This window comes from Equus przewalskii, chromosome 2 (genome assembly GCF_037783145.1).
Source record: "Equus przewalskii isolate Varuska chromosome 2, EquPr2, whole genome shotgun sequence".
NCBI classification, from domain to species: Eukaryota; Metazoa; Chordata; class Mammalia; order Perissodactyla; family Equidae; genus Equus; species Equus przewalskii.
In genome coordinates this window covers 68,384,177-68,398,868 of record NC_091832.1, presented here as the reverse complement: position 1 = coordinate 68,398,868, position 14,692 = coordinate 68,384,177, and the positions used below count along the sequence as shown (strand labels likewise).

General features: G+C 33.8%; 1 protein-coding gene across 2 annotated transcripts in view; it reads right to left on the bottom strand.

The window, feature by feature from the left end:
- Positions 1-14,692, bottom strand: part of SPOCK3 (SPARC (osteonectin), cwcv and kazal like domains proteoglycan 3) — a 467,441-nt gene that overhangs the window by 162,250 nt on the left and 290,499 nt on the right. For both annotated transcript variants that reach the window (XM_070608234.1, XM_008538006.2), the window contains exon 5: positions 5,163-5,286. In XM_070608234.1, coding sequence (XP_070464335.1) covers positions 5,163-5,286 — 124 coding nt within the window. The remainder of the gene's footprint in view (positions 1-5,162; positions 5,287-14,692) is intronic.

Sequence of the window (14,692 nt, the reverse complement as noted above, 5' to 3'; positions counted from 1 at the left end):
TATACCCGAGGGGGTAAGAATCAAGAGCACTGGAAGCTAAATCAATATAAAGAGAAGAAAGCTTTTGTGACAATTAGAATCCCCCTCAAATAGATACTTATCTCACAGAACAGGATATCTTATCAGGGACTTGCGTGTTATGTAGAAGTTTGTCCTAGATGTCCTATTGAGTTCCTTTGAAATCTGAGATTTTATGATAGAGTTCACTCATATTCTTTCTTTTAATGCTCAGTGCTTTAATAAGAGCTTATCCCAGTCAATAATTCTGATAATATGTTGGAGTTGTAATCTTGATCAACTTGGCATACCCAAGCCAAAAGCAAAACCTAGCCTATGTTGAAAAGCAGTTCAAATAGAAGCAGCACATGTATATTTCTTTCTTTTTCTTTTTTTTAGATGATTGGCCCTGAGCTAACATCTGCTGCCAATCTTCCTCTTCTTTTTTCCTCCCCAAAGCCCCGGTACACAGTTGTATATCCTACTTATAGGTCATTCTAGTTCCTCTATGTGGGATGCCACCACAGCATGGCTTGATGAGCACTGTGTAGGTCTGCACCCAGGATCTGAATGGGCAAACTCCAGGTGCAGGAGCGGAGTGTGCAAACTTAGCCACTTGGCCACAGGGCCGGCCCTGGTACATCTATTTCTGACCGATCTTCCAACATAAAATTATCTCAGCTCAAAGCATTCAGAAGAAGGTACCTAGGTTAATTAAATACTACATACTGATAGATACAACACATCAAAATGGTGAAGTGTAAAAAATTTTCTACTTTTGAAAATATATGCATAGCTACTAGAATTAGTAACTATTATTAAGAGAAAGTAACAGAATATCTTAAATATGGAAAAAATTAAAGAAAGATTAAAACTCTATAATAGACTATTGAAACTTAAAACGGAATTTTCTCAAATTGCAACAAAAAGTAAATGTCCCCTTTAATGCTTCCCCTTTTATGCTAACGTTATCATTCTATTTTATTAAAAAAACCTCCAAAAATCTCATATTTAAGAATTCAAAAGCAATAATTTGGGGCTGGCCCCGTGGCCGAGTGGTTAAGTTCGCGTGCTCCGCTGCAGGCGGCCCAGTGTTTCGTTAGTTCGAATCCTGGGCGCGGACATGGCACTGCTCATCAGACCACGCTGAGGCAGCGTCCCACATGCCACAACTAGAAGAACCCACAACGAAGAATACACAACTATGTACCGGGGGGCTTTGGGGAGAAAAAGGAAAAAATAAAATCTTTAAAAAAAAAAAAAAAAGCAATAATTTGAAGGGTACAACAGTGGTTCTTAACCATGGCTACACATAAAAATAACCTGGGGAGCTTTTAACATTCAGATTCACAGAGCCCCATCCCAAACCAATTTAAGTAGCATCTCGGCAGCCAGAGTTGGGAACTCTAGTGTAAAATGGATAAGCTTTCTATTTGCCGTCCCTCAACATATACACACACACACACATACAAATTTCTTATAAACAGTGCTCATTCCTAAGGATTTCACCATTATTTAGTTCAACTGCCAAGCATTGCATGACTAAAAAGGATAAAAAAGAGTTCAAATCATCCAATGTTGTCCCCAGAGTATTTATGTTATGTATGCCCTGCTGAGTTCTAAAATATTAATATTATTTATTGACTTCTGCTCAGCAAATGCAGTATACAATTTACACAAGTCAGTGACAAATATATCCATGGTCTAATATAGATGCTATACTGGAGAACAATTCCTAGTTTCTTACTGAAGCTTGAAAATACAATCAAAATAGACTTTGTCTGGAGTAAAGAAACAAAGACTTTCACCTTTTCTGTCAATTTCAGGAATGATTACCTCTCAAATAACTTTGAACAGACTTACGTTTTGATTTTTCTGGCATTGCTGAATTTGAAATAATGTTTAAAACACTGGTTCTTTAAAAAGAAAGATTAAGTAGGCTTCTAAAAAGAAGTCAATCGGTTTTCTTAACAGGAAAAAAAATCAGATGTTACAAAACTACTTCCTATGAAAATTTCAAAAGTCTCAATATTTTTTCAAGTAAATCAATTTTTCCATAGTTCTCCATCTGCTCCTTTGTCTTTTTGTGTATACCTTTTTAAAGTACACTGCTGAGGATTTCTAGAGAAGCTGACAAGTTCAGAACTTGAACTCTAATAAAACAATTATTCCAAAATTGGTCACATTGTATAATGACTACATTTTCTAAAATTATATCCTAGTTATGTCATTTGGCTAAAATCTTCCTTTGGATTCCTTCTGTCAACCCTCTTTCCCATCCTCTCTCTCAGCCCCTGCTCCTACTATACTTGTTAATGATCTCACCTCCAATTAAGTTGTACAGTGGAAATATAATTTATAATTTCATCTCTATAAATGGAGTTGAAGGTAATGAGGAAACATTAGGGGTCTAAAATAGAACCTGTAGGATATTATTTGTAGTAGTAACAAAAAACCAAACCCTGTGTATCCATGGAGGGGTCCCCATTACAAAAAGATAAGAAGGCCTGGAGAGAAGGACTGGGCTTCCATCCTGGATATAGGGTTCCATATCCTGGACTGATAGTACCTGGCTTCTGGTCAATCTTTATCATATCAGGATTACTCAATTGAGGGATTAGAAACTTCAAGCAAGGAGCTTCATAGACCATGCTGAGCTTGGAATTTGGAGCACATCATTATTGCGAGCTCAAAGGCCTACAAGACCCCAAAAGTTGTTTAAATCTGCCCTGTCAGAGATTGCTTAGTTTACTGACAAAATTGAGTGAGCTAAATGCCAGAAGAAAGATCCTGTGACCCCTGTGCCCATCTTCTATTTTCATCTCCTGATAAGTAATAAAATGACTTTCTCAAGAAGGCACTTGCCTCTGTGGTCTTTGTTCATGATTCAGTACATAAATAGCCTAGGGCAATCTTTTCTCTTACAAAAAAATGTTGAGGGTCTTCATTTGAATTTCAAATCCAATAAACTTCTAAAATGTACTGGTAGGGAGAGTTTAATATAAGGTCCTACAGGGCTAAGATGTCTATTTAGTTTTTATTATTTTATACAGCTTAGCCTCACTGTTGCAAGATTAGTATTGGTCCAAAGTAAAATATCACCAAGTTAAATCAGAATCAACAGAAATGAAGTTGGTGATTTGGAATTACTAAAAGCTAATATTCACTTGAATCATGTTCTTTTTATGTCTTTCTATGTAGATAAGACATTTGTAGAAAGTGATACACATGCAAATAAATATTAAATTAATAATTCAAGTATGGAGTATTTAGAATGGTTTTATTGACCATATTATTAAGGCCATATGATTTGTAAGCTGGGATTTCACAGTGCGCCCAGTAAAAAGGAGAACAACGGGGGAAACCCTATGGAATCAGAATTAATCTACTTGTAAGAGGTATATTTTGTCTTGAGAGGAAGTATGACAACTGTGTTTCTCTAAAATCATCAAACAAGGCCTCCCATATGGTCCCAACAGGTGGAAATCACTTGTGATTGTAACTTTATGTCCTGTGAGTTGTGAAAGAACTGATCGTCTACTAGGAGCATCCTAGAGAGAGCCCCAAACAAGTGGGTGGCGGACTAATGCTCGCCCTCTCCAGGGCCCATGACACTCTGGATACAAATATATCAGTACCTCCAGCACATATATTTCTAATGGTGAGGAAGATACAGGCCTATCTTAGCTGAATGCCAGTAAAAATTCCAGTCTCTCTCTTGACTCAACTTGTTCAGTCATCATTTTCATCCAGTAAAATTAGGACTAAAATTTCTTTTCCATGTAGCTCTACCTATCAGTTTGAAAATTATAATCTGCATCCTTTGTTGTAATTTAACAAAGCAGTACAATTTTTTACACATCGTTATCATGTGAGATTTGATAATATGAGATAGATTCATTCTTCCTTGTGCTGACAACATGAATTTTCTAAGCTTGCAAAGCTGAGGTTCTGGACCCTGGTAAATTCACCAAGATTAAGATCATGTTGAAAGGACAGTTACCCACTCTCTTTTCTTCTAGCAATAACTAGACCTCTATACGCACCTTTAAAATATTAGCAAATGGGCACATGACGGCTTCACCAAGGATGCACAGTACCTGGCAGCCAGTAAGTACTATGCATATATTTACTGATTAAATTAATCTTTCTCAATATTGTCATGCTCTTATCAAGATTAGCAATTGTAAAATGCAAGTAGAAGTTGTTGGGAAATATTTACTGTGACAAAGTATGGTTCATAAAGAGGTATACACAAAACAAAACGTTCAGATAGCCCAACATTTTCGGAACTCACTTTGCAGTAAGCAAAACAAGATATGAACTGATGTAAGGTTATTTTATAGACTTCATGTATCCTATTTAATGTGAATATTCATATAGTTCCTTAAAGAGATGTTAATATGTTTACTTATAGGGTAAGATCTCACTGGTGACACTGCATAATGTGCTACACTACCTTTCTAAAGCATATTTTTGAAAAAACCTAATGTACCTCGCCCAAAGTTTCAGGTAAGAAGTTGTTATCCTGTATTCCTTTCTGTCATAGAATCGAAGAAAACTTTTACTAGGTAAAGTACTTACAAACTCCTATATATTTGGACAATATAGGACACTAAATAAGGAGGCAGAATAATGTAGGGGAGAGAACAGAGACGCTGAATCAGAAATGACATCAAATCACGGCTTCAGCTTCAGCTAAATTTGTGAAATTTGCTCCACCTTTCTGATCCTTAGCTTTCTCATCTGTTAAAAAGGATTTTTGAAGGCTTAAATGAGGTAATATCGGAGATATACGAGATTAAAGAAATAATGATATTGACAGATTGTAGCTGCTATTATTGTTATAATAACAATAACTACTAACATTATTATATGGCATGGTAACATTTCTGACCCCTTTCACAGTAGGAACAAAGGAAACATTTGTTTTAATATCTGAGAGTTCAGAGTGTTCACAGCTTTGGCATTCCAAATTTTAAAAACTCTGATATAGGAGAAACAAATATACATTGAATCATATTCTAAACCAGTGAGATTGTTTGCATTATTTTAAAAGTTAAATAAATTATTTGGATGACCACATTGGAGAACTAAAAGTTTTAATCACTTACTAATAAATATGTGTTATGTATTTCATACTGAATGACTATAGTTGTCTTTACCTGAGAAGAGTAGGTATGACCATCTGAACCACAAACGGGGCTGGTATAGACCACAGGACACTGCTTGCAGGTGGATGATATGGGACCCCTCCATTGCTTATGGCCTACTCCTGCATCTTTCATGCTGTCAAAAGAAGAAAGCAACCACACTTAGTGCATTGATTTAAAAAATAAATAAACTTATATCAGCATCATGCCTTTTCTCCATTGTCATTTCAATTCCTGAAGATAAATTAGAATCAGTAAACTGTGTCCTCATTTTCAATGTATTAATCCATACAATGTCCTTCATTATATTTTGTTTCATATGTTAAGGTTTTCCTATAAAAAAGTGAGAATATATTTCTTAAGATTCTGCTAATCACATGTATGCTATAGCTATATTTCGTCACACGGATTTTTCTTTTTAAAGATTGGCACCTGAGCTAACAACTATTGCAAATCTTCTCCTTCTTCTTCTTTTTTTTTCCCTTTTTCTTCTCCCCAAAGTCCCCCCAGTAGTACATAGTTGTCTACCCTGGGTCTGAGTGCCTATGGTTGTGCTATGTGGGACGCTGCCTCAGAGTGGCCTAACAAGTAGTGCCATGTCCATGCCCAGGATCAGAACTGGCGAAACCCTGGGCCGCAGAAGCTGAGCACACAAACTTAACCACTCAGCACGGGGCTGGCCCCCGTCATATGGATTTTTTGTTTTAATTTATAGTTGTGACGTTTTTTTGATGGCCCCAGAAACAGAAGCAACAATTGCTCAGCAATAAAGAACTCAAACACCTGGAACCTTTTAAAGAGCCACCCCAGTATTCCATTAGGAACAGTACCAGAAAACAGACACCTAATTCAGCTGGTATACTCTACATGCCTGAAAATGAAAACAATTTACTTTTAGAGGAAACAGCAACAAAGAACTACACTTTTCCAGCAACGACCACTATTTAGAGAACCAAATTAGTAGGTTTAGTGAGAGCAAATCCTCTTTTTATTGTGTAGAAATGCCTCAAAATAGATCCATTAGGTTTTGATCTAGAATAACTTGGGGAAACCCATTGTCTTCTCCTACCTAAGCTTAGAAGTATTTGTTTCTCCATTTTGATCAAACTGCTGATTGCTCTGCCTATTTGTGCGAACCACTTACACAGAAAGGGGTAAAGGGCTTAAAATAAGAATCAAAGCACCAGGGAACCTACACAAAAACATTTAATGTTTAGAAGTCCTCTAGTAAATCTGTACTCAGTCTTAGTCCTTAACATTGTTTATAGAGAAAGCAATTTGATTTCTCTCTCAGCATGAGAAAACATGTTTTACTAGACACATTTACTTCCTTTTTGCTTTTCATTTTTTTCATGAATAAGTCAAACCTACAAAAAAGTAATCCCAAAAGACTACTAAGAAGTACAGTATTAATTTTCATTATAGGGAAAGAAATTCAAACTATGTGTTTCAAATTTTGATAAAATTTGGATGGACATCAAGAACAGGTTTATCATCTTCTCTTTGCCCTCTTCTCATGCCTCCCGCTGCATCTCTTTCACAAAGGGTTTCCATGAAGCCCATCCTAGTTCCAAACATGTTCTCTTCATTTTAATTGTGTAAATTCTGTGAAAAGACCACTTTTAAAATCTTGCCTGGTCACAGAGTTCATCTCATAAGAGATACAATGGGCAAAATGATCATGATGCTATTACTCATTAAATAATTGGCACAAAATTCTAATGGAAATTAAGACATTCACTGGTAAACCTGGAGCATTATTTGATATCACTTCAAGACATAAACTACAGAAATGAGAGAATTAAAAGAAATAAAATATTATATTTGCATTATTCGTTCACTTTGTTTAATCAAAACAAGGCATAAAATTATGCAAATTATTTGCTCTTCAGATACATTAGGAGAAATTATTACCAAGTTTTGGTTTCTAATCAATAAAAATTATTTACTAGAACAGGATGAATATATCTTTTTTGCCTTGGAGATATATATGTACATGTCTAACTCCAACACGTCTCCTTTTTCAATTCACCTCATTCCTCTTTCCTAACATATATGACTTAAAAGCCCTAATGAAATATAGAAACAAAAACATTGTTATATTAATGATTTTCTTTTATAAATATCTTTTATGACTCAGAAGATCTTTCACATTTAATTCAAAGAGTAAATATATCAAGACCTAAAATCTTTTTAAAAACTTGAAGATTTATTAGAAATTCCTGAAACTGAAGTGAGTGAAATTACAATGGAGTTGTAAACTACGTTTTGAGGTAAAAAAAACTTTAGTTACCCTTATTCCCTTCAAAGCCAATATTGCTGAACACCAGACAACTTTGGACTCCTAAAGTACATCAATAAGAATGGTCAGGATTTGCTGAAGTATAAACAGTATAATATTGTATATATTTGCATCACCATTTTAAATAATGGCTGATGCCAAAGTCTACAATTTCCTAAACCATCAGAATATTTACTTATGTTTATTTTAAAATAAATACAACAGTAGATGATAACTTAATCAGAATTCATGTTTTAATATCTATTACTCATACCATAATGCATGGAGAACCGTGACTCATGAACTTTTTACTATACTCAGTAAATGCGAAAGAAAGCACGAGGCATTTTGTCATCATAACACAGTCTTTATAGAACAGATTTTATATTTAACAAAATAGTCTAGAAAATTTGAGCCTAAATCTGAAATTCTAAATATCATAGTTTTTATGTGTTCTTAAATCATCTCAGACTGTTTGATGTAATTCACACATAAAAGTTTTTATTTCATTTTCTGTATGAAGACAAATTACATTTGGGTACATAAAGAGCAGTATAGAACATGGTTTGTCTAGGCATGTATTCATGTTGGGATTAGGGTACAAACACAAATTGATTCCTAAGAATCTTATCGTTTGAATAAAAACGTACTTCTACAAATTCAGAAATCAGGCAACAATGTAATAACAAGAATCACTAGATATGCACAAATAAGATGTAATTCTTTATTTCAAAAATCAAAACATCTATAATTGAGAAAAAGATTTACATGTGAAAACAAAATGAACAATATAACACGGCGGACACTTAGGGGCAAATACACTGCATTGTTAACAAGGGCTTTAGGAATTCTGAGTAATGATCATTTCTAACGGCAGTAGTTGGGTAAGACTTCGAAAACAGGGTAGCTATATGCAGTTGCAGAGGTTGCATGCATCACAGACCATGTATATAAGGTGCCCTTCAGCATTGTGCAGTGCTCCACCTGTCCCACTGAATGTGGTGTTTCTTTTCACTCTGCTCACCACGGAAGAGATTTTTGCACCCTAGAGTCTCTTTTACCATAGTTATTCTGTGATTCAGAATTTGTTTGGTTTGGCATCAGGAATGCTTCTCAGAATTAGCGTTACTCATAATGTTGAGTATCAAAATATTTTTGTCTTCTTAGGAAAATCAGTGAAATAATGAGGCTATAACTGAAAATTTCTAACATTTAATATCTACGCATTATATACAATATGTAAACATATATAATTACACCTAAGTGGAGATTATCTTTCTTTTTCAGTTTGAATTTTAGTTATATTTTGAAGGTCCTATTTAAGGAAGAGTAATGTGTTTCTAAGTGATAGATGAAGTCATGGCAGTCAGCGTACAGACCAAGACTGGCCAAGTAAAGTGCTTAGGGAACGGCAAGGCTGGCTCAGCCTGTCAGAACGTGCTCTGGGCATCTGTGGCAGGAGCAACGACAGGTAAGAAACTAGATTTGGCAAAAGCATCACTAGGCATTTTATTCTGAATATTCTATGTGTAAAAGGTCTTCACCTTTGAGAGTAAGTCTAATTTTTTTATATACCAAAGGCCATTAGCGTTTGATTTTTTTGAATTATTCTCAAACCAGGCAATATAATTTGCTCCCATTAATGAAGTACAAAACTCAAGCCGGCTGCAAAACTCTGAAATGATTTTGAAATTACTCTTTCAACAGCAACTCTGCTAGAATAAACTTTTTAGGGTACATCTTAAGAACAATTTTTCAGAAATATGTACTTCAATTTGGAAGATTCGAGTTAAAAATGTATTTATTTACTTTGTAATGGCATCTTGTATATGGCCATAATTCTTTCCCTTAAAGAGAAAAAAATTGTATTTTTGAATCTAGGGAAACAGAGCAATTGAATGATAATCTATGATATATAAAGTTAGGGTTTTTTCTCAAAATCTTCCTTTTTAAATATTCCACCATGAAGGCACTAAGTTAGTTTCATACCAATATACCTGTTATTGTGTTTCTAATAGCTGGAAAATTAAACTACAAAAAAGAATTTATACTATTGCTAAAGTCCCTTTACACGACTTATTTTGAGGCAACTGAGTCATATAATCTTACAATCTGAGCTATCTTCTTCTGTTCCTGACTTACCTTTCACTCTAGAGCCTTCAGTGTAGGTCGCCAGCATCAGTTACACATGAAAGCTCAACAGGCTCTTATTTTTCTAATAACTACAATGTTAATTATTGCTACATCCGTTTAGTCAATTATAGTCTACTTGGTTTTCTCTTTAGTTAATCATGTTGTGCATTTTAACAATACAATTTGAACACAACTTCTATGTTTTAGGATTTACATTGATTTTAGAAAGAGCTTAAATGATGTTACCAAAATGGTTAGCAGAAAAAAACTCATTTTAATTTGATTTAAGTTTCATATCTGACCATGTCATTAATCAGCCTTGGCAAGTCAGTAACCTCCTTGAGTCTTAATTCTTTCACTTATACAATGCTGAGCTTCATCAGTATGGATCATTTAATCTTGAGCATTCTATGAGTCTATAAATCTTTAATACAATTACTTACGGGAAGGCACTCAACAAAAATTAGAAGCATAGACAGTGTATATTGGCTATATATTGTAATTTTAGAATGTGCCTTAGTGTTACCAAGTGAAACAAATGTATCATTATGGCCTGAAGGATGATGCTGAGTTGGGCAAGAGAGTGCTAGGAATGTTGAAGTTGCAAAATTTTGCTATCTCAAGGTAGCAAATGAAAGATATAGAAGGAGCCCTGTCTTGTGACAACTAATTAAACAGGGATAATAAAACATGGCTGTGTTTAAAAAGGCATGATTTCCATGAAAGCATCCCTAAGAATAAATAATACTTGTATTATAATGTCAAGGAATATCATCAATAAATTGTTAAAATAAATCATATATTTATACTATAAGTGATCACATATTTTTCTAAAACATTGTAGTCCTGGAATCTGACATCACATATAATAAACTCTCAGTTTTTTGGTTTTTTTTTTTTTTTAAGGAAGATTAGCCCTGAGCTAACTACTGCCAATCCTCCTCTTTTTGCTGAGGAAGACTGGCCCTGAGCTAACACCCCTGCCAATCTTCCTCTACTTTATATGTGGGACACCTACCACAGCATGGCTTTAGCCAAGCAGTGTCATGTCCACACCTGGGGTCGGAACATGTGAACCCGGGCCGATGAGAATCATAACGTGCAAACTTAACCAGGGCGCCACCGGGCTGGCCCCTAAACTCTCAGTTCTTTAGGCCATAAATATGCAAAGAGAATAAAATGCCAAGTGATTTATTATATATTTATCTTAGAAGGGGACCGTCAGTATCTAAGTCTTAATTTCTGAGGTGTATTTGCTTCTTTCTGTATGCATCTATATTAACTTAATTCTTAATGACTTTGCTTCAAGAGAATTTGATTATAATCTGATAAAACAGCATTCAAGTGAACTGAGACATTCTGTGAATGTCTCAGCTGCTGGCAGTTTGATGTATCTCTTGTCTGCTTGATACACCTAACATTTCACTTCCTTTAAGCAGTCAGTTTTATAAGTTCTGCCAGAGTTGTGGAGGAATTCTTCCTTAAGACATGACTGCCAAATCACGATTCCTTCCCTACTGGCCATAACTCTTCAAGAAACAAGGCTACCCTTATTCCTTTTTTTGCCATGGGCCTTAGGAAGGACAGATGGTATTAGCAAGGTACAGTATATTATCATTGGGGTGACAAAATTATATGAAAGTTAGAAAGCCCTATATGGAAGTTATTAAAACTGTAGTGGTCACTATTTGCTTCATGTGATTTCTGTACTCTGTATGACAGTAATTTGAGCAATGACACAAAATAGCATAAGTAAGCAATTTTAAGTAAAAGACTCTGTAAATACACAGATGGAAAAACTTTATACTAGAAACACTATTAACAATGTAGATACTAAAGAACAAATATGCAATCAAAATAATTATTTATTTTAAAAAGAACAAATATTATATCAAAATAAGCTGGCATAGTTTATCAGCCAGATGAATAGAAAATCTGCTTATCCCCTATATTTTATAAAGAACTAAGTTCACAGAAAAAGCTCACTGGTATACATATTTCAAAATACAGTGATAGCAATAATTAATAAAACTTATCTTTAAAAACTATTCCTAACATAAATTGAATACATTGTAAAAATTTATCGTAATAATAAATTTTCATCATGAATTACATTTACCAGGCCAACTGATACGACACAGCACTGTTGCCAGGAAATCAAAGTAATCAGTGATTTAGAGAGTATATATTTTACAGAGTAATAAAATTAGACATCAGAATTTAGAATTTAAAGAGAAGTGGATAATTTATAATTTATAAGTGCTCCACTTTACTTGAACAAATCTTAAAACAACTTTGCACAATTAGATTGCTACTTAGGTAAAATACAATTCAAACCAGGTTTATTTCAAAGACTGATGCATTTGAACATAGATCTTGCTAATACAATAAACTATTTAGTGAGGCTAATTTTCTCTATCAAAGGATGTTTCACTGACCTTATTTTAAAGCTGTTATCAATGAGAAATTTGAATCATGGACAAGTTTGAATAATATATTCTGTCAAGTAAATAATTTTTCTTAAGTAGTAAACATATTCACAATTATTGAGACATTAATAATTTCAAAATTTCAAAATAGACATTACTACAAATGACATATAATCTCTTTTTCAATCTGACCCCCAATGGATTGAATGAATAATACAACTTTGAAACGTATAAAATGTAGACGATGTCAAATTCATATTGTTCTAGGTCCGTACTGTTTCCACATATTTAATTTCAAACATTATTTTAATAACTAAAGCTCTCTTCACTTAAGCTATGGAAAAAGTATATTCAACTGTAAGGGATCTCAATAGTATAAGACATAAAGAGTCATTGGAGGAGTTATTATGGACTAGAAATGTCGATCAATCTATTTCCAGCAAAATGCAACAGATTGGAAATTCATGATCTTATGTATGATAAACCAATTACCTAGTTAATAAGTATTTATAAATGTATTCATTGGGAGAAGTGTTAGAAAATTACTTTTTGTTTTCAAGCAAAATATTATCATAAAGTAATATTTTAGGTACTGAGCCAAGTATTTACACAAATTCAAGGTTAGATTTTCATATGTACTAATAGCCTATTATGTTTCAGACATATATGCTACAACATTATCTATTATTTTAGCAATCTTATGCAGTACATATTACTCTTTAAATTTTGAAGCTAGGAAAAAGGAGGTCGTAAGAGCTTAATTACACTGCTCGAGCTTCGATTGCTTGTAATTGGCAGATCTGGAGTCCAAGTGTTTGCCTTTTCATTTTGTGATTGGGGGTTTGCCTGCTATAAATGTGCACACATAATTTTAAAGGCCATGGGAAATCACATTTCCGTATTTCATAAATTTCTAGGTCAGTTTTACTTAACAGGTGAAAAATAACAGCATGGTTACCTCAAATTTTACTTAAACAAAGATCCATCACCACCAATAAGTATTGTCTAGAGAGTATATCTGGCTAATTAAACCTGAGATTTATATTGAGTGTAATAAATAATACACCATCTATGTGATTCTGATTTAGGGAATCAGTACAAAGATTAATTGACTAATATATGAATTGGTTCTATTTAATCTGTGTTGACAGGTATATTTTCATTCCAGATATAAGAATGTTTGCTAAGTCTAGCTTCCTATATTCAATATAAGAATTGGGAAATTCTTCTGTTTTTTCAATTGTTACTGTTCATAAATAAAGCAAGTTTTCAAATATTAACTTTGTTACTACTTTAACCTTAAGTAGTTCTCTAGGGTTAGCACTGAGCATAGTATGAACTAAAATTTGAGCTCACAAAAATGTGTGATTCTTAAGGATCAAGGAGATTCTATATTTGGAAAAATGTATTCACATTTTTACAATAACAGTGACAGACATGCAACTTAAAAAGGGAAAAATATTCTACCTAAAAGAAAATGTTTAACTATGCAAAATTTATCAAAAAACATAGAAAAATATTGTTTGATCATTCAAAATGTATTTTATATATCAAAAATCAAAAGAATTTTTCATGATCAAGACATATTTTGCTTGTTTTTCTAAATAGAAGGCAATATTTTTAGCTACGGTTCAACAAATAGACCTGACAGGTTTAGCAGAAGCATTTAACAGTTAAATGCCACATTTTACTTAAGAAAACAGTCATCAAAGGTCATTCAAAGTTCAGAGAAGGAAAATAGAGCTTTTGCTCCCATGTGTTGTTTTCACGGAAGTCAAAGGTTATTGGTCTCCTCCTTGCTTGCTGCTTCATTGGAAAGGAAAGGTATAGAAATAAGAAAAGCAAAAGAGGGTACCACGTTTTGCTTGAGTCTGATTTACAGGCTGAGAGAAACCTGAAGAGTACAAAACCTTCACTATGCATGAAGTCTTCCAGTATTTTTTAAGTTAACTAATTAATAAAATTAAAAAGAAAGTCTGGACTGTTTGACTCCATAATATCTTTCTCTCTACCTGATTGTATTTAATTCCTGTCCTGACAGCATATATACTTCTTTAAGCATGAGTTGACTCCTGGTATCTCAGGAGTAGAGTCAGATTTGCTAGACTAGGAAATGTTCTTCAGGAAACACTATCTCAATAACTGGTACAATATCTAAAAGATTATCAGAAAGAGCTTTTAAGACACTTTTATTATTTTTACTTGTATCATTACTTATGCTTACAGCTACTTACTATGTTCTAGGAACTGAACTAGGCATTGTTAAAACCCCATCATTAGCTCATCAATAACTTGTCATCTAACCTATAAATAATACCTTAGCACCCTTCTAAATACTGTTCATTTATTTATTCATGAATATACCCTACAATGTGTTCAGAAACTATTTGCAACATGGAGGTACCAGATGGATAGAGTCATCGAATTCATGGAGCTCAGAATTTGTTTGAAGACAAAAGGATAAATGTAGCTTGGAGTGAGCTTTTCTTCTGATTCAGGAAGTAATAAGGACAATCTAGAGCTTAGCTGGTCAACTTGCAATCATCTTACAATTTTGATGTCATTTCTCTTGTGAAATATTTTCTGACTCCTCCAAGCACACTTCTACCAACTGTTTGGTGTCCCACATACTCCCTTTGTAACTTACACCTTTTATTTATTTATCAGTTCTAACAGCCATCCATATGGTTACTTTTCTC